At 42.0% G+C, this 20291-nt stretch overlaps 3 protein-coding genes across 4 annotated transcripts in view; 2 read left to right on the forward strand and 1 right to left on the reverse strand.

Annotated features, from left to right (window-relative positions):
* The window catches only part of slc12a1 (solute carrier family 12 member 1), a 17492-nt gene extending 16199 nt beyond the window's left edge, over nucleotides 1-1293 (forward strand). The window contains exons 25-26 of the mRNA XM_037697083.1: nucleotides 468-535; nucleotides 733-1293. Of these exons, the coding sequence (XP_037553011.1) occupies nucleotides 468-535; nucleotides 733-868 (204 nt within the window). The 3' untranslated portion in view covers nucleotides 869-1293. The remainder of the gene's footprint in view (nucleotides 1-467; nucleotides 536-732) is intronic.
* Nucleotides 1294-2976: 1683 nt separating this feature from the next.
* dut (deoxyuridine triphosphatase) lies at nucleotides 2977-5953 on the forward strand. Of its 2 annotated transcripts, XM_037697092.1 has the most exons (7): nucleotides 2977-3123; nucleotides 3743-3893; nucleotides 4037-4128; nucleotides 4206-4250; nucleotides 4323-4397; nucleotides 5530-5600; nucleotides 5897-5953. In XM_037697092.1, exons 1-7 carry the CDS (start codon nucleotides 3009-3011, stop codon nucleotides 5951-5953), a joined length of 606 nt encoding a protein of 201 aa, XP_037553020.1. In that variant the 5' UTR covers nucleotides 2977-3008. The 2 variants fall into 2 exon arrangements, with proteins under 2 accessions (XP_037553020.1, XP_037553027.1); XM_037697099.1 differs by lacking the exon at nucleotides 2977-3123 and having other exon boundaries at nucleotides 3549-3893.
* Nucleotides 5954-8206: 2253 nt separating this feature from the next.
* fbn1 (fibrillin 1) overlaps nucleotides 8207-20291 on the reverse strand; it is an 86112-nt gene continuing 74027 nt past the window's right edge. The window contains exons 57-66 of the mRNA XM_037697109.1: nucleotides 18866-18991; nucleotides 18250-18456; nucleotides 16025-16150; nucleotides 15809-15931; nucleotides 15424-15540; nucleotides 11929-12057; nucleotides 11727-11846; nucleotides 9858-10089; nucleotides 9614-9788; nucleotides 8207-8742 (exon numbers count right to left, since the gene is read on the reverse strand). Of these exons, the coding sequence (XP_037553037.1) occupies nucleotides 8362-8742; nucleotides 9614-9788; nucleotides 9858-10089; nucleotides 11727-11846; nucleotides 11929-12057; nucleotides 15424-15540; nucleotides 15809-15931; nucleotides 16025-16150; nucleotides 18250-18456; nucleotides 18866-18991 (1736 nt within the window). The 3' untranslated portion in view covers nucleotides 8207-8361. The remainder of the gene's footprint in view (nucleotides 8743-9613; nucleotides 9789-9857; nucleotides 10090-11726; nucleotides 11847-11928; nucleotides 12058-15423; nucleotides 15541-15808; nucleotides 15932-16024; nucleotides 16151-18249; nucleotides 18457-18865; nucleotides 18992-20291) is intronic.

Consider the following 20291-nt stretch of genomic DNA (forward strand, 5'->3'; position numbering starts at 1 on the left):
GAGAACAGGTGTGCTGATTAGTGAGTGAGAACAGGTGTGCTGATTACAGATGAGACAAAGGTGTGTGTGACCAGGCAAACAGTGAATGTTATGAATGAGGAAAACTAAACCTAAATGTCTGAAACAGGGAAGAAAAACACTGATTTCAGACAGAAACCACTGGCAGAGAAGCATCCTGAAACGTAATCTGATGACAAAGAAAAAACAAAGATATAGAAAAAAACTCAGCGAGCAACAGGCAAACACAATGATACACACAAAAACCTTTTTGATCTGTTTTTTTTTCATAATAAACTGAGCACGGAGCTGAGTCTGTAGCTGCATGATAACCTGACGTTCATTTTCAACAAAGAATCATTAGAGCCTTTCCAGTTATTGATTAGATATTTTGCTAACAGATAAACAAACACTCAGACAGGAAATTGCATGATTGCCCATGGTTTATAACATGTATTTTTGATTTTCAGACACACCTCCAGGTTCGACTGAATGAGCTCCTTCAGGAACACTCCAAATCTGCCAACCTGATCGTTGTGTGAGTATCAGCAGCTGATTGGATGATTTTCATCTTGTAATCTGGATTATATACTCTACAAGTAGACGATTGATTAAATTAAACATGTCTATCAGCATCTGATTTTATGAGTTAACATGTGTTCTATGTAACATACATGTAATATTACACAGTAAATGATCAGATTATTTACTGTTTGTTCTGCTGACCTTCTGCAGGAGCATGCCCATCGCTCGTAAAGAATCCATCTCTGATTTTCTCTACATGGCCTGGCTGGACGTTCTGACCAAGGACCTTCCTCCGACTCTGCTCATCCGAGGAAATCACAAGAGCGTCCTGACGTTCTACTCATGAGCAGCTTTCAGCAGAACGCAGCAAACAGCTGGAGAGGAACCACAGAAAATAAGAACTTTGTTCAGAAAGACTAGAGGAACGCATGTCTGAGCCCACGGGGAACATTCAAACTGTAACAAAACAAACAAACAAACAAAAAGAAAACAGAGAACAGTTGGAGCAGTAAACAAATGAAAATGTGTTGATATAATTAAAAAAAAAGTTAAAAGTTTCAGTTTAAAAGTTTAATATCTAGCTAAAACCCATACTGTCTGAGACTCTCATGGAGGATTAAAGCTCAACAGGAAGTTCTGTGATATGTTGATGACAACAAATGGCTGCTGGAGGGACAGCTGAGAGGACAAACTGCTCCTGGATGAATGCTGCAGTGGGTTCAATCACTCACTGACTGACTGACTCACTCACTCACTCACTCACTCACTCACTTGATCACTGACTCGCTCACTCACTGATTCACTAACTCACTCACTGACTCGCTTGCTCACTCACTGATTGACTGACTCACTCAATGACTCAATCGCTGACTCACTCACACTATCACTAACTCACTCACTGACTAACTCGCTCACTCAATGACACACTCACTCACTGACTCTCTCACTCACTGAATGACTCGCTCACTCTGATTGATTGACTTTCTCAGTAACTGACTGACTCTCTCACTCACTGAATGACTCACTCAATGACTCAATTGCTGACTCACTCACACAATCACTCTCACTCACTGACTAACTCGCTCACTCACTGACACACTCACTCACTGACTCACTCACCGAATGACTCGCTCACTCTGATTGATTGACTTTCTCAGTAACTGACTGGCTCGGTCACTCACTGAATCACTTGCACAATGATTGAATGACTCACTCCTTCACTGACTGACTTGTTTACTCACTGAGTCACTCACTGTAAAATAAATGTAAACACCATAATGTATTCATATTTTAAACAAAAATCAGATCTTCTATGTAAATGATTCTCAGTAGGATGTTGGCTAATACCGGTAGGTTTTGCACAGAGGAAAGAACTCCTTGATTTTATTTTATACACGTTAAAAAAACGTAAAGAGCTTAAATAAAATTTTATTTGTTTACTTGTTCCATGCTATGTTAGTGTAACTATAAATTTACACATTTTTCTTTAAAGAAATGTGGGGACAGCAGAATTTTGAGAGAATTGTTTGTATTCTGTGATTTTTTGTGATTGTATTTATAAAGGTTATTGTATGTACTGTATTGTTATAACTTGTAATAAAGAATTAACAAAACAAAAAAGAGATTTCTTGTTCAAACTGTGTGAAAAGAGGAATGTGTATACACATGTTCTTTTACATTATTTCATATTAAACAGTTTTCTTTTAATATCGTTTTTCATATAGCTTACTTAAGAAGATTTCCAGGCTAAAACACAAATTTATTGTTTGAAACTGAAGAACATAAGAAATAATCATGAACTTCAATTCCCTGAAAACGTGTTTCAGATTTTTAAATACTTGTTAATGTGTGTTAATGAAAACAAAATGGTTTATTATGAGAATTGTTTAAAATGTGTGCCGGTCTTTCATGTTTTATTAAATGTTCCCTATACATGTTTATTTATTTCAAATAAATGACAGCAGTTTGGGATCAGGCTGAGAGAACTGAAACGCAAAATCATCAAAAACACTGAAACTCTGTGTTAGTGGATTAATCAAGTATAAATGTTATATACATTTTTATTAAAACATAGACTGGAGCTCTTTTTGTCAAAGTTAGAGGAGGTTGCAAATCAGCTGACAGGAAGATAGCTCTTTGACAAAAGCTTTTGAATAATTTATTATTTTTTAATATAAATGATGAATAATGTTTAATATTTTTTGTCAGAATCTTTAATTTTCGATGTTGTTTGCAGTGAAATCATATTATTGTTAAATTTAAAAAAACTGAAAACTTTTCGGTTTGTCTTTTACTCTTTTATTGAATAAATATCATGACAACATATGCATTTATTGAATTTTTTGTTTTTTAAACATAAATATGATTTAATAATTGAAACAATTTTCTATCTAACCCATGCCAGGGAAGAAAAGAACTGCGCATGCTCAAGTGACATTCTGGGCATGCGCGATATCTAGGCCGTTAGCATTTAGCACATAGCAAATATGTCGAGATCGCTTAGGCTAAGATACTTTCAATCGTGCTTTTCGGTTTTTAACGCTGCCCCACGTTCTTTGACAAGAAGACTGATCCATACTCAGATTATCACAGAAAACAAAGGCAAGCCGGAGAAGATATAATATGCACGTTAGCTTATTAATTTATGTAACCGTAGTATAACCTTTCGGTTTTAATGTTGTTAGACTTGGTTAGTGTAATGATGATGTATTGAACTTCTGAATATTTATTTTGTTCTGCTTCAATGTTGAAATAAAGTTAATTGTTTTTGTTTCTACCGGTATTTTAATAATTATCCTTTACTATCGCGAGGATTTATCGTAAAATCGTTTATGTACATCATTAATTATCGCGAGATTTTGTCAGTACGTTTGCTTACGTAACCATCGCGAGATTTTGTTTTCTTCACTTATTATCGCGAGATTCTGTTAAGCAACGTACTGGCGAAATGGTCACGAAGTCTAATTTTTGGCGAAATGTGATTATACCTGTAATATTTTGTCTTAAATCGTGAAAATTCGTTTTGCTATAAGCTCTCTCTATATTTATGTATTTTTTTTTGTCGTTCATTCCGTTTCCGTCTCGTGACGTCATTTTGAAGGAGGTGACAATCTTCTGAGCGGGAAATTCTTTTATTAAGCCTCCAAGAAAGTGGAACAGAAGGGTTCGTTGTGCTGTTTTCAAACTGTAAACGCTCTGCCAACCAACATGCCCGCCTTAGATGTTACAGATGTGTCTGCACATTCTCCAGCAAAGAGGCAAAAAACAGAAATCGAAGGAGAGACGCCTGTACTGAGGTTTGCTAAACTTTCTGAGCATGCCACCACTCCGACTCGTGGTTCCACCAAAGCTGCAGGATATGATCTCTACAGGTTGGTGATACTTGAACTTAAATCCGTTTGTTTATTCTGTTTTTGACATGAGTTTAGAAAGAGATGTGGGTGGTTTTGTTAGATTTAGAAGCATCTTATCCTCACAGGGTAGACAAAACTGAAAACTTTATTTAATTTAAAAGTGCTTATGATTACTCCGTTGGAGCCATGGACAAGGCCATCGTGAAGACTGACATTCAGATTGCCGTTCCTCATGGATACTATGGGAGAGTGGGTGAGTTTTACACACTTCTCCATCATCCTGTGAGCAGTTGGTTCAGAGTCAGACTAACCGCTCTCTTCCTGTTTCAGCACCAAGATCAGGCCTGGCAGCGAAACACTTCATCGATGTTGGTGGTGAGTCCAATCACATTGCATGCATCGGTTCTGCATGGTGTCAGCTGTTTTAACGCCTCTGTTTGCTGCTAGCTGGCGTTGTGGATGAAGACTACAGGGGAAACGTGGGTGTCGTACTCTTTAACTTCAGCAAGGAGATGTTTGAAGGTGAGCTGTGTTGTCTGAAAGGTATTTACGATGCTGTACTGTTCAGGCTCTTCCCTGGGTCCCCAGAGAACGGTGGCTACATACTGTCACCTCAGGTTCTTTGTATGTTTGCTCAAGGATGTCTTAGTAGTTCGCCCTGAACAGCAGAGTGAGAAATAACCTCTGTGTCAGATCGAAGACTGAAACATTAAACTATTATAAATAATAAACCCTACTGCAGAACGGAGTAGGTGATAATTAATCTCCATAACGGAACGGAAAGGATGGCGAGCTCACTGAAGCGTCCACATAATCGCTCAGAGAAAAAAGTGAGTCCTGAAACTGGAAGCATCCCACAGATAAAAACACATAAATGAACTTGGGTGCTGCTGTGCAGAAACGAGCCGTCATAGCTCATGATGGCAGTTTGGACACGAGGATTTAGGAGTTAAAATCAGCTCCTGCCTGGAGCTGATTACCCAGTCATATTAATTCAGACCAGGGTGGTAGAAATGGACTAGTTTTCAGTACTGAGCTATACATGGAGGGTGAGTAAGGGCCTTTAAAAGTGAAGGCAACAGGACCACTTTGATGATGATCCCTCTAATGGTGAGTTACACCTGGTTACAATCTGACCCAAGGTTCAGTTTGTCTTGTTTTATTTTGTAAATCTGTCTAATGACAAATACAAAAAGGTCAATCTATACATGGTGCAAAAGTTAAGCCACCCAAGATGTGGATTCCCTTTCAAAATAATCTTAATTATGGCATTTTAAATCCACACTCATTGAGAAGGTTTATCTCGTTAAACATTTTTATTTAGGAGACAACAAAGGGTGTAGTTTTGTTACGTTAACTTTATTGTATTCTGAAAGAGAAGGTGTAAATTTAAGTAAGTGCTACAGTATATGTTGTCATCATTGTATGTTCCCATACAATGATGAAATTAGTTCTCTGCATTTAACACATTGCACATGAGCTACACCCAGGTGGAGCAGTGGGCAGCTATGCAAGCGCCCGGGGAGCAATTAGACACCTAATCCCTAATTGTTCCCTGGGCGCTTGCATAGCTGTTTAAGTTTAAGAGCTAAACCGTTAGTCACTCATCCGTGATGTTCGTTACCAAGTTAATAATTTGTGTTTGTGTTCACAGTGAAGAAAGGTGACAGAGTCGCTCAGCTGGTTTGTGAGAAGATCTGTTACCCGCACCTGGTGGAGGAAAAGGTAAACTGAAGTTATACCTGGGTTTACAAGAACTAGAACAACAGAACAAAGAGAAACAAACAGAGGCTGAATCAACAAAAAATCCAAAACACTGAAACCACAGCTGGATGTTAGTCTGGTCTACATGGAGTACTGTAAATATCTGATCCTGGCTCAGTTCTTGGGAGAACCCTTTGTTGTGAGAAGGTTCCTGTAGTTGATCTCCAGGTCTACACGTTTTGGCCCACTCTTCTATAAACTTTCATGAACCGTTTGTCCACCGTTCAGCACTAACTTCACGTTTCTGTTTGTTTTAGACACTTGATGAAACGGACCGCGGCGCTGGAGGCTTTGGATCAACTGGACGCAACTGAAAGTTCCAAATATAAATGTAGTGCTTGTTTAATAAAGTTGTTTTTGTAACATGGGAGTTGTTTCATGAAACGTCCACACGGTGGCAGCACAGGACGTGATTCCTGCAGCAGCTCGGCGGTTCTGGGTTCTGGGTGGATTTCTCAGCATCTGGACCGAGTTTTATTTTTAGTGTAATTCCATTCTGATGAGCAGATCCTGTTGATTTGATCAAACGAGTGCAGAGGAGGAGCGAAGAAACAAACAGTGAGCCGGTGTACACCAAAAATCAGTTTTATTGTGACTTCACATCCAGAGCCGGACCGATGTGAACAGATGGGTCTGCTGCTCCGGTTCTTACCGGTGACAAGACGTTAGGCCACAGACCTCAGTGCAGAATCATGGTTTGCATCATTACAGGTGTGTGTGGGCTGTTTGTGTGTATGGTATACACAGTTTACACAGGAAGTAGTTGGTCATTATAAGCACCATTACACCCCCCCCCCCTCTAGTTTACAGACGCTGTATAGATAAAGAGTGGCGATGATTATTACAGTATAAACACATTTACATGTATAAAGAGGCTAGCTGTAAGGGCAGGAAGTCCAGAACGACTCATGGGATGCCCAACAGGGCCGTGGGAACACGGTGCTACAGCCCCTTGTAGATGATCAAACATTCATCAGTGTTGTGTAAGTTCATAATAAATCATTAGCTTATAAATGGGGAAATTAAGTTTCTGTTTAGGAGAGAACCGTTTCACTCAGTACCCCTGAAGTCCAGTGGGTCAGTAAAACTATTCACCCCCTTCGGCTTTCCATTTTGTTGGCTTAAAACATGAAGTTTAATTTTATTTGTTTATAACTTGTTAATTTTACGAAGTACTTCAAATTAATGAAGGTAAATGAGGAGAAAGCTAGTTTTAAATCTTAGTGTGCAAAAGTATTCAGCCGCCTGCAGGGCCACCTTCTGCATCAGATCCGGTGTCTTCAGATCCGTCTCCATGATCTCGGTCCATCTGACCTGTCCATTCTGCTGCACCTCTCGTTTGGACGGTGCTGCTTGAGTCCAACAATCTTTCAATCAAACCAGAGGTTCTCAGGTAGACTCTGGTCTCGACTGGACCTGTTGTGCGGAGATCCTTGGTCTTCATGATGCACTCCTTTGAGCTGTTGGTTCTGTCAGATCAGCTGACTCTTGGATTGTTCTGACAGAACTCATGATGGGGTTTCTGAAGGGAACAGTTCAGGCTTTAAACCATCCATCATCTTTACCCGCTTCTTTCTTTTTGGGTCGCGGGGGTCACTGGTGCCCATGTCCAGCAGTTACTGTGCAAAAGGCAGGGGACACCCTGGACAGGTCTCCAGTCCATCACAGGGACACAGAAACAAAACCATTCACTCTCTCACTCACACCTAGGGACAAGAGTTTGTTTTTGGTCTGTGGGGGGGAAACTGGAGTACCCGGAGAAAGCCCACACATGCATGGAGAGAACATGCAAACTCCCCCCAGAAAGGCTCCGGTCGGGATTCGATCCGACGACCTTCTTGCTGAGAGGCGGCAGCTCTACCAACTGCGTCACCGTGCCACCCTGGCTGTAAACCACTTTTCAGTTTTATATTTTTAAATGATTTAAAACAGTTTCTTTCCTCATTTAACTTTCTCAATCTTGAGTAACTTTGAAAAGTTATTACTTTGAACAAAATTAAAAACCCAATAAAGTTCAGGTTGTAAGGCGACTAGACAGAAATATTCCCAGGAGGGGGTGAATACTTTTGCGGGGCGCTTTAAAACCCGTTCCCACGGCGCCGCTGCAGTCTTTTTGCGTGTGAACACTGAGTTTTGGACCGAGCTGTAGGACCTTCAGCAGTCCCTGCAGGACCTTCAGGAGTCCCTGTGGACGTGTTGGTAGCACCAGTAGATCTGAACGATTCTGTCAGGAGGAGAGACGCAAGAAAGCAAAGTTTAAATAGGATTCCTTCAAGCTCAGAGACGGATCTCAACAGTCCACGGTCGGTTCCTTTCCTCTCCGAAACGTTCTTCATCTCGTCTTCTTCACTGAGTTAAACATCTGGGGACGGAGGAGCGGTCCAGATGTGTTCAGTTCAGTTTACTTGAGGGGAGGAAATGAATTGAATCAGACAGTTGGGACTCTTGCAGAGCTCTCTGCAGCCCTCGTGCCCATCAGAGTGGCACCTGGTCCCACATATCACACGACAATTAGGCCGAAAGTAAAAAAGCTCAAAGTGCTTCAAACACAGCTGGGATCTGTTTCCACACAAACTGCATCTATGATATTTAGAATCGTCTTTGGTCTCGTCTCTTTGGTGCGAGCTCCTCCAAGCTGGAGCTGCTGACCCAGAGTCGGATGTTTGGCCTGATTCTGATGCTGACTCTGGAGCAGCAGCTGCTGACAACAAGTCTTCATCTCTTACTGAAGGATGAGCTGCACCCTCATCTTCAGCGTGTCGCCCAGCTGTCCTGTGAGGTAGTCTTTCTCATGTTGGTCCTCCAGCTCAGCCAGCTCCTTCTTCCTGTAGAGGGCCACGCTGCTGATCTGAAGGTCGTACGCCCCCGGCAGCACCACCGCCTTCTTGCTCAGGTGCAGGTAGCTGACGCCCTCCCTCTGGTTGATTTTGAAAAGGCCCTCCTCGTTGCCGTAGTCAATGTTGTAGCGCACGTGGTCACTGAGCGTGGACAGGGCCGGGGTGAACTCCAGGATGTGGTCACGGTTACTGAGGCTGCTGATGTTCAGGTGCACCTGGAGGGTGTTTTCAGTGTCCATGCTGGCCAGGCTCACCTCCTCCGTCAGCTGCAGGAAACACAGCAGAAAGCAGCGAATATTAAATAACAATAACTAATGGTGGCCAAATTACTTTTAAGTAATACCTCACATATTCTTTTTAGTAATCATGCTCACTAGCAGGATAGACAGATGGACGGACACCAGATATTTCCAGTTCCCCTGTTCGCTCCACAGCAGAGGACAAAAATGGAACGTTTTGCAAATCTCATAATCCTATATTCTATTAATGAACTTATCACATGTTGAAACTAAGAAAAGTTAGAACAAATGAAGGTCATTTAGAATGATAATTAGTAGGGATGCACAATATTGGATTTTTGGCCGATATCCCATATGTTAAAACTTATTTGGCTGATAACTGGTACCAGCACCAATATTATTTTCCTAGACCTACTTACAGAGACTACACAGCTTTCTCTGCTGTGGAATTAATACTACATTATTCTGCATGGTTTTTGTCACTTTGGACTGCTACCAAATGCAGATGCCAAAAGGGGGACTGAAAATGATGTAACACTTCAAATTGGATTATGTTTAATGTCAAATTTATATTTGACATTTATATATATATATATATATATATATATATATATATATATATATATATTTAATATGCGCAAGCAGCGCCTTTTATATCTGTGAGTTATTTTGATGGAATGTCCGATATTTAACTTTATCGCTAATACTGTCTGACACCGTGCCGTCGATAATATCGTGCATCCCTAATAATTAGTGTATGAACATCTACTACTCAGTAAAGTTTGGAGTAAACTTAATCAAGATGGCTGCCACAGTTTTCTGAGAGTTTTATTCATGTTCCTGCAGACCGACCCCCTACGACCCGGTGGTCTTGGTGTCCCCCGAGCAGACAGGTTACCTGCAGGTCCATAGGAGGACTGTCCTGCGTGGAGTTGGTGCTGCGGCGCCTGCGGCCCTTCTTGGGGTAGCCGTTGATCTTACATTCATAGCAGGCTTCAGGTGAGAGTGAGTTGTCGTCCACCTCCCCCCCTTCTTCCTGTCCACCACTGAAGCCCAGACCGGAGACGCAGTGCCTGAAACACACAGAGACGTGAGCCCGCTGCACAGCTGGCAGCTCGTCTCAACAGCAGATCTTTGCGTACCCCTGTCCCGCTCTGTAGTATCCGGGGGGACATCCACAGAGGTAGCCCCCGTCGGTGTTGGAGCAGCCAAACTTGCAGGGGTTCTGGCTGGTGGAGCACTCGTTGACGTCGGCGCAGCCCCCGGAGGTCTGCTCGTAGTTGAAGCCGTTGGGGCAGAGGCAGCGGAAGCTCCCCAGGGTGTTGTGGCACGACGCCCCCCCGCAGATCTGACTGTTCAGACACTCGTTCTCATCTGGGTCACAGGAAGTAGGCAGGAAGTCAACAACCGAGGAGGTCATTCCAGTTAAAGACACAAACAATACTGGGAAGGTCTGCCCTGAACGATATCGCATGAAGACGTCCAAACTGAATCTTTACAAACAACCAAAGAATGAAAAATAGTTTTGTTTTCATCTCACGCTGTTCTTAAAAACAGATTTTTAAACTTTTCTTGTCTCCCAGTGAGGAACAAACATGAAACTTCTGCAGAAAATAAATGTTTTGATGCAAGAAAGTTCAATCTGGTCCTCTGGACATTCAAAAAAACAAAAAACAAAACAAAGCAAAAAAAATGTAGAAACGTTTCGTCTCTCATCCAAGAGACTTCCTCAGTCTGAGCTGCTGTTTTCAGCTCAAAGCTGGTATCACTCAACCCCCTTTGAATAGTAAACAGCCATCAGTGTGCTAATGATCCTTTGTTAGGCTGATGGTCCTTCTTGAGCATGTGATCAGTTGGTTTTGGTTGTCAGCAGCAAAACTGGCTGATCCACTCTGAGAAGGTGCTATTTAAGAGACTGAGCTGAAAACAGCAGCTCAGACTGAGGAAGTCTCTTGGATGAGAGACGAAACGTTTCTACATTTTTTTGCTTTGTTTTGTTTTTTGTTTTTTTGAATGTCCAGAGGACCAGATTGAACTTTCTTGGATTTTTCTACCTGGATTATTGAGCATGCATCAGGATAAATGTTTTGATGCTTCATTTGAAAGTTTCAGCTCATTAAATTGTCTGTTATTAGTTGTTATCATCCCCGTAGTTAGTGTTCAGACTGTCCCTCCTAGAAGGTTTAAAGGTACGTTATTATCGTTATAATCGCTGATGATATGCAGCATCGCACACGGGTAAACCAGGAAGTGGGTTTTTTCAGCTTATGTAACCCTTTTCTTAAACCTAACCTTACACCTGACCCAGAGGACCAACCCTAAACTTAACCCCCTTACCCTTGTGCCTAAACCTAACCCAGACCCTTTACTCTGAACCTAACCACGTTAGCCTATTATCAGCGCTAACAACGTACCTTTAAACCCAGTAGGAGGTACAGCAGGGGCAGTCTGACCACTGCATATAGAGATAACCTCGACTCTGGAATAAGCTCCCACTTGATCTACGTCAGATTACTGAACTTGGCCCTTTTAAATCGAAGCTTAAGACTTTTTTATTCCAACAAGCTTTTAGTACGTAAATATGTGGTAACATTTCTGGTTTTATTTGTGCTATTATGTTGTGTTTTCTTGCTTTTAACCTATTGTCATTTTAAGTACTGTTTTTTGTTAAGCACTTTGGTCACCATCACCATGGTTGTGTAAAGTGCTATAGAAATAATTAAATAAATAAATTAACAACTAATAATGGCCATTTAATGACCGATAACATTTGAAGCGGGTGAATGTTTCAGGAAAGATACAAAATATGGACAGTTTGAACAGACATCCCATACTCTTTAAAACAGATCTTCCCATCCTTTGTTTCTTCATACCCTCCCCCCACCTTCATGCACCAACAGAAAGAAATAAAGTGTTATGTCCCCTGAGATCTTTAGCTCCCTCCAAATTGGGAACCCATGTCTCAAAAGAACAGACAAGTTGTCTTTCCAGGAGAAAAGAGGCGTGCTCACCAACACACTGGTTCCACTGGTAGTGCTGCAGGTATCCCTGAGGGCAGCTGCATCTGTACCCGCCCACCAGGTTCTGACAGCCGTGCTGACACCTGTGGCTTCCATCGCACTCGTCCATATCTGTCAAGAACCAGAACACGTTCTAACTAGATCTTTCTGCCATAAATCAGCTGATTCTGTGGAGGTTCGGTCGTTCTCTGACCTTCACAGGTTTGTCTGCTGGCATCCAGAGAGAATCCTCGCTGGCAGTCACAGCTGAAGCTCCCTGGAGTGTTCTGGCAGACCCCGTTGGAACCGCACAGGTTTGGGTCTGTGGAACATTCGTTGTTGTCTGCACAGAAGGAGAGGAGGTTCTGATCAGAGAACAGGAAATATAACAGAGCGGTTGATTCTGGCCCTGAATGGGTTTATCAGCAGAAACAGGATGGATCTAACTTTTAAATCTCATATAATCTACCTCTCCAGGCTCTCTTCCACCTGCTCCCCACTCTCACTGCAGATCAGTCCTTTCAGCAAACATCACAGAAATAGAAAACCAACTCTTTGAATGTGTGATCCTGGATCTTTCCACAACTGGTTGAGATTTTTACAACAAGCTGCTGTCATGGACTGTTTGGTGGACAGAGATGAAGCCTCAACACTGAAGTTCACAGGAAACCTATTCACACGGGTCCTAGCTGGACCTTTGTCAACTCAGCAAACAAATCCAAAAGACACACTGCAGAACAGATCAAACACAAAAATGTTATCCCAGATGCTGCTGGAGGATCTGAGAAAGTCCAAACACAACATCCTGGTCCTTTTTAAACCCAACAGGACCCTCAGACAGAGGCTGGTCCATCCTGAGGACAGAACCTCCACAGACGCATGGTCCAACACTGGAGAGACTCAGAGGTCCACCTGCACCTCAAGGATAAGGGACACGGCTGAGGACCAACAGGTCCAGATGTTGGACAGAGAGGACAGGTGGTCTGAGAGGAGGTGAAGGAGCCAATTAAACAGAGGAGGAGGTCTCAGATTTCAGCTTTCTAAAACCTACAGAGCAGCATTACAGCTGATCCCAGGTCAGCTCCAGTCCTTCATGCAGGTGACCCAAACATCTGTCTGAACCAGGCAAAGAGCCCAACGAGCCGCCACTGTGAGGGCAAGTAGTTGCAGTCTAACCTGCAGCTGACCTAAAAACACAACTACCATATTTTTCGCCCTATAAGTCGCAGTTTTTTGAATAATTTGCATGCTCTGCGACTTATATGCCGAAGCGATGTATTTATGGATTTTTTTCATATTTATAAACCAATTTATGGCTGAGATATGACCGTTTTCATTCTTTCTGACTGAAAATATTGAACACTACCATTTTCAGCCGCTACATGGCACTCGAGTTGTACGGCATGCTGTTGTGTCATGTAATAGATAAACGTGGTTATTAATGACACAATCGGCTTGCCATAGCCTGCCACCATCATCTGTCTGGAGCAACTGTCAACTCAGCTTCATTTTGCTGCGCCGCCCCGGTGAAATGCAGCTAATTTGACCGTTGAAGTGCATTTATTAAGTAAAAATTCAACTGAGACACATCTTTACTACAAAGTCGAGCTAATTGTTTGTTTTAGGTAGTTATCTTGTTAAATTTCAAAGAAATGCACAGCGAGTCGCCCTCTGCGTGTTCATGTTTCCGCGTATCGGCTTTTGAAAATACAGATGATTTGACTGTCAAAGTGCATTTATTAAAGAAAAGTTAGACTGAGACACACCTTTGCTATAATTCTGAGCAAACAAAGAATTGTTTTTAAGTATTAATCTTGTTAAATTCTTGTTAAAGTTCGTGTCAGATGCTCTGACAGATAAAAAACCTTCTCACTGGGCTGCATTTGTTCCAGAACGTCTCCCTACATCTGTGGTGCTGCTCAGCGTTCTGTGCGAGTCACTGGAGTTTTAAACAGAAACTTCGAGTGATGTTTCTTCTGTCAGGACAGTCCTGTGGACGTCTCCAGAGCTCCACACAAACCATCTGAGGCTACAGCCCCGAGAGCACGTCTAAAGAACATGCTGGCAGCAAATAATAACCAGAGAAATGTCATTTCCTGAGGAAAGAAACAGTTTCATCACAAAACTGTTCATGCGAGTTCAATTTAAACTGTTGACATTTGCTGAAAGCAGGACAAGAAAAACTGAAAAGAGCAGAAATAAGCAGTGAGGCTGAACAGATTACAAAGAATCTGAAATTAACAGTCAAGAAAGTAGCTGCAAAAGCAACAACAAAAAAGTTTGAATCAGCAGAAAGAGGCTGAACGAAGCAAACAAGTAGAAAGTATTAGAAAGAAGCGTAAAGGGTCAACATGAACAAGACAAATAGCAATAAAAAGGCTCAAATTAGCAGAAAATACTGCTGAAAATGCTGAAACCAGCACATAGAAGCTGAAAACAGCTGAAATGAGCAGTAAAAGATTGTTAAATAGCTAAAGGGTTTGAAGGATGTGAAGAGAGCTCCATTCATTTTCAATGAGGAGAACATGGCCGACAAATCTAAATGTGTCAAAAGATAAAAACTACAGAAGCAGCAGACATCACAGCAGGAATGTCCTGAATGAGCCGAACGTTTTTAGACATAAACTGTTAGGACATTGCTTAATTTGAGCCAGATCCTGCCGGAACAGGGTCCAGGAACGCTCTTATTTTGACAAGTTGTGTTCTGGTAACCGTTTGCTCGGATCCGGTAACTCTCAGACTTACTAACAATAAAGTTATGAACAAATATGACTGCCTTGAACGAATACAACTTATTATATTGGACATGCAAACTGCAAATAATTACATAAACACTCATTTTAAACACAACAGCCACTTACAGCTTCATTCAGTATCACATAAGAGCTGCCCCTTCGAGTAGCATTTCCGTTTCTACCCTTAAAAAAAAATAATCTCAGCCCCAAAAAGAGTGGTGGGGTGAGCGCCGAGCTAATCAGGCAGTCGTACACCGGCAGGAGCCCACAGGCAGCAGCAGGCAGGCGCCTGGAGACTTCACATGTGGAGTCGGACAACAACGAGCAGGGACAGTGTCGGGCTCAAAACCGTCAAGTAATCGGGGGGATGCTTGACAGAAGCGGAGTGTTTACAAATGTAGGAAAACATAGATGTTTAACAACACGTTAAAATACACTAAAATGAAGGAAATCGCATGTATGTTATTCAAAATTTTCTAGAGGAAGAGCCCCAGCCTCAGGTTTTGCAAGTAGTGCACACAAAAATGGGGACGTGATATTTTGTTAACTGGCTGTGCCAAACAGCTCGCTGGAGGCAGAATTCAGTGGCTGCAACAGATAATGTGCATATTTTCCTTTAATTCTGAGTCACTAACTGCCTGGACAGTGAAAGTAGATTTATAATTCCTTTAAAAAACATCCTGTCCTACAACAGACCCAAGTTGCCAGAATTCAACTGATCCATCATTTTTATCAGGACATTCTGAAAGTTCAACTTGAATGATCCCTCAGTAGCTTGGACCCAGAACTGATGTGAGGACTTCCTGTCGTCAGGTCATGGGAGCTGAGTTCATTAACACGGAGCTCAGAGCAGAGCGAGGCCTCATCTCCAGGAAAAGAGGACGATGGAGGAACAAACTGTTTATGGATGAAGTGTGGGTTTGACTCCAGGAGTGAATGTTGGGTAAACATGTACTCTAGATGTGTGGATTTACCGATGCAGGCCGTCTGGTGCTGGGTGAAGCCTGGAGGACACTTGCAGGTGAAGCCCCCGATGGTGTTCACACATAAGAACTGACAGTTGTGCTGTTTGGTCGAACACTCGTCCAGATCTGAAAACAAGTTTTAAACAGCTTTAAAATCCGGAGATAAGGTTAGTGTGTCCCGGAGCCGCTTCCTTCAGTTACATTCCAGACTAACAGTCTGACCTACGAATGAACCACGACTGTACCAGAGCCGGACTCACAGAGGGGTCCTGCAGAGGGGAACTAAAGCTGCAGTAAATGCAGATGAGAGGGGGTCTTACAAACAGTTTCTAAACAGACACAGGCTGCTGCAACGTGGCACGGGCCCTGATGCCAAACCACAGCTGAGCTTCACCTCTGCAGCTCTTCCCGTCCTCCTGCAGGATGTAGCCTCTGGGGCAGGAACACAGGTAGGCCCCCTCGGTGTTCTTACAGATGAAGTTACAAGGCTTCGGTGCCTGGATGCACTCGTCCACATCTGAGGGACACAAAGAGTTTAGAATGAGACAGACCCACATAGTTCCAGCAGGGACAGGGAGGGGGTCCGTAAAGAGGTGAGGGTCAGGCTTACCCACGCACAGAGAGCCCGTGATGTCCGTGGTGTACCCCGATTTGCAGAGGCAGCTGTAGGAGCCCAAGGTGTTGATGCACTGACCGTTCTTACAAAGGTTTGCCATCACGCGACACTCATCGATGTCTGCGGCGGGGGAAAAACAAAAGGTTTGTCCCAGATTAACACGAGTTAGCTCTACAGAGCAGAAAACATTTTTCAAAATTAAGATCCAGGAAAGTGTCATGGCAGCGGTCCAGGCCTGACTCTGAGCCTTGAACTGTTCAGAGAACGTCCCCTCAGCTGGAACACATCTGGTCTGACCTGGTCCCAGGTCAGTTCTGAGTTCTGACCTCTGAAGTAAACCCAACACAGGGTTACACCAGAATAAAACAAGAATCCACTCGTTGTGTGATGTTTCAAAAGCATTCACACTATTGTGATCCATTTTTCTTCCGTACATTTTTCAGCATCTTCCACGTTCCACAATTTTTGAGCCATTTCAACAAATCATATATCAGAACGTTCAGCTTGTTCAGGAGAAGGGTGATATGACTTTTGGTATTGGTGCAACTTTAGCTTTTTGAAATATTTAGCCTTTTCTGCCATTTTATAAAATGAACTCATGAGTTCATGTTACATCCTTCAGATCTTTAGATTTGTTTACAGCCTTTTACTGCTCCTTTCACATGTTGTTCTGGTTCAGCTTCTTTCAGCTTCCTTGTACAAATTTACACTTTTTCAGCAACTTTCAGCTTTTTTTCAGCTTTTTGTGCTCCTTTCTGATTCTTTCAGCCAACTACAACATTTTTGTGCTTCTTCTAACTTATTTCTGCTAATTTCAGCTTATTATGCTCCTTTCAGCTTATTTATGCGAGTTTCAGCTTTTTCTGCTACTTCAGCTACTGCCAGCTGCTTTTATGCTAATTTCAGCTTTTTTGGCTAATTCCACATTTTTTGCACTCGTTTCAACCTTTTTCAGCCTAATTCAGCAAAAATGTGCTCTCTCAATGTCCTTCTGATAACTTCAGCTTCTTTCTCTGTTTTAGCTACTTTTCACCTGACTTTTTTTTCTCTAATTTCAGCTTTTTACAGATAAATTCTAATTTTTTTTGTGCTAATTTTGGCTTCTTTCAGCTTAATTGGGAAAACATGTTCTTTCTGCTTTCTTCTGCTAATTTCAGCTTATGTTCATTTAAACTTTTTCTGCTAGTTTCAGCCTTTTCTTCTCTTTCAGCTGCAATATAGCTCTTTAGATGCTAATTTTTAGCTTTTTCAGCTAATTCCACATCTTTTTAGCTCATTTCAGTTCTTTCCGCTTCCATCTGGTAGTTTAAGCTTTTTTTGCCTTTTCAGCTATTTTTTTTAGCTAATTTTCTTTATTTTTGTGGTAAATTCTGCTGATTCAAACCCAATTCATCAAATATGGGTTCTTTCTGCTTTCTTCTGCTAATTTACATTTGTTCTTCCAGTTCAGCAACAAAGTACATTCCAGCATGTTTTTAGCTAATTTCAGCTGTTTTTCCAGCAAGTTCTTCTGCAATAAGCATTCACATAGCATTTTCACAGGAAATGCACTTTCTCTAGTTGAATTTGAAATGGGCCGCTCCACTAAACTCACTTCAGTATTCTTCTGTAGCTGCTGTTGTTTAGCAGGAATGTGTCGAGTGTAAATAGACTAGAATAAAGAATTGTTGATTTCTACAACCGGCTGTGAACTCTACATTCTTATCACAACGCCCTCGTGGATATTTTCACTCCGTTCAGTTTTCATAGGTAAGCAATCATTTTAGCAAGTTTATGGTTTTATTTTTTAATCAAGGGACAGGAATGAAGCTGTCAGATCATTTCTCCAGCTGCTGTAGACTGATTTTGGAATTAAACTTGAATAAAAAATGGATCAGAGTCTGTTTCTGTAAATAGTTTGGCTTTGATCAGCTCCTTTTTAAATCTTGTCACATCCTAAAATAAGAAATTAGTTTCAGGTTTTGCAGCTGTAGTTTTGGACTGTCGGGTTTGTTGAAATGACAGCGGATAATCATGAAAATATCTTTTTCTCTGTTTGTTTCGTAGCTAAATATGTAACAAATCCCTGGACAGATTGTAACTAGAAGTAATCCTTGATGAACAAACAGCCCTGTTCTATACCACAGCCAGTTTCACAGATACCGAGCTGAATTTCGGTGTGGTAGTAGTTGAAAGTACTCCCCAACATGTAATCTGAGGGCTAGCAGTTTATGTGGTACCTCTGCCATCGGTGGTGTATCCAGGACCCAGGGGGCACATCTTCTTGTAGTGGGTGGTTCCTGGCAGGGGGCAGAGCTCACAGTTGGTGCCCCAGCCTCGGCCCCCGTCACAGCAGCACTCGGACTTGGTCACCAGGTTCCTGTTGCTGGAACTCATCTGGCACAGTGTGGTCAGAACCTCAGTGAAACAGAAGCCTTCACGGTTATCTGAGGGCGAGAGGGACAGAAACGTGAGTGCCGAGATGGTCCGAGGGAGGCAGACGATCGCACCCAGACAGGACGTGGCCTCAGATAGCAAACCTGAGAAAATAAGCCACACGTCAGTCTGTGAGGAAGATTAGCTTTAACGCAGCCCTCTGAAGGTTTTCTCACCAACCGAGGAAAGATTTCCTCCAACTCTCCTCATCGCAGCCGAATGTGGAAACTTAGACCAGAAAAAACTTTAGACGTTCGTTGAACTAGACTTTAGTCCGGTTTGGTAAAGTAATGCCAATAGAAACACAGGGAATGTGCTAAAACTAGAACTGAAGCGTTAACGGTAAAGCAAGTGAAACACAAGCTAAACACCAACAGCAGCTGAAGAGTAGCTAAACAGAAGCTGAAGCTCTGAACGCACCGAGACATTCTGTCTGAGTGGGGTTGGCGATGAATCCGTGGTCACATCTGCAGCGGAAACTCCCCACGGTGTTCTCACAGCGGCCGTTCTTACAGACGCCCGGCTTGGCCGAACACTCATTCAGGTCTGACAAAGAAAAACAACGTTTTATCACTCTTTATTATTATCATTATTATTAGACAGAATTAAATGCATTTAAAGTAAAAGTTCTTTAACCCTCACATGATCCTTTCACTTTATAAAAATAAGTTTTATTTTATTTAACTGCTTGAAAAATATGTTTGTTCTCAATGAGCTATTCAGTCTTTTAGAGCTACTTCAGCTTGAAATAAATATTTTAAATGACATTACATTTAAATTCAATTTAAATTAATTATCTGTTCCTCTCAAACCCAGCTGGTCGAAGCAGATGGCCGCTTGTCCTGAGCCTGGTTCTGCTAAAGGTTTCATCCTCGTGAGAGAGTTTTTCCTTTCCACTGTCGCCTTCATGCTTGCTCAAGATGAGAGTCTGTGATGGAGTTAAATTCAAATCCATCTGCTCCTCAGATAAATAATGTTAAATTATTATTTTCATATATGATTGTTTCTGTTCAGTGCCCTGAGACGACTTCTCTTGTAACTCGGCGCTTTATAAATAAACTAAATTATTACATTTGAGCTCCTTAGAGGCCTTCAGTTTTATAAAAGTGACAAAATATTTTTCTTTTTCTAATTCCTTTAAAGGTATTTTTCAGTCTTGGAAAAGTATTTTTGACTTAAAAAAAAAAATAAAATCCAGTCCAGAATTTGGGAAAAACCATCCAGCCCACTGGACCGTCCAGAACCTGTTGCTGAAAATGACATCTTGTTTTCAGGTCAAACATCCACAAGTCGGGTCGGTGTCTGACATGGAGGTTTTTATACTCTTTAATTTATTTATTTTTCTTAATTTTTTATATGTTCAGATGGTGCACAACGCCAGCGTGTGGTTAGTTTTTTATTTTTCCTGAACCGGCTGACCACAGGGCTGCTGCAGTCCGGTCCATCCAATGACGGTACCATGTTGTGGGTCGAGCCAACAGAACTCAGCCTTGAAGCGGATGATTCTTCAACCTGTGTGCACGTGGCTCTGCTGTTTTGTACCACATGTTCACTCGTGCACAACTCAAATGTGTTTTTACTCTTTACACCTAAACTTAAGCGGTTTAGTTGGACGAGATGAGATAGGAACTCTTCAGGAATCACCTGAGACGGACGTACCTCTTCCAGGTAAGTCCCGCCCCCTGACAGTGATTTTTACAGTGGTGGGCTGTAGAAGTAGGCTAATGTAATAATTAAAAGTAAAGAAATAGAGGTAAAATAAAAAACATTACCCTTTTATGATGTGATCAATAAATGCATTTATAAAGGATTTAAATGTGGTCAAGTTCCCCTGAACACCACTAGA

Source organism: Nematolebias whitei, chromosome 2 (assembly GCF_014905685.2).
Source record: "Nematolebias whitei isolate Nwh7 chromosome 2, NemWhi1, whole genome shotgun sequence".
NCBI classification, from domain to species: Eukaryota; Metazoa; Chordata; class Actinopteri; order Cyprinodontiformes; family Rivulidae; genus Nematolebias; species Nematolebias whitei.

Bases quoted from the DNA above. Each gene is read 5' to 3' on its own strand.
- dut (XM_037697092.1), top strand. From the start codon at position 3,009: ATGTCGAGATCGCTTAGGCTAAGATACTTTCAATCGTGCTTTTCGGTT. The intron at 3,124-3,742 runs GCAAGCCGGAGA...TGCCCGCCTTAG, and splicing joins GATTATCACAGAAAACAAAG to ATGTTACAGATGTGTCTGCA. The intron at 4,398-5,529 runs GTGAGCTGTGTT...TTGTGTTCACAG, and splicing joins CAGCAAGGAGATGTTTGAAG to TGAAGAAAGGTGACAGAGTC.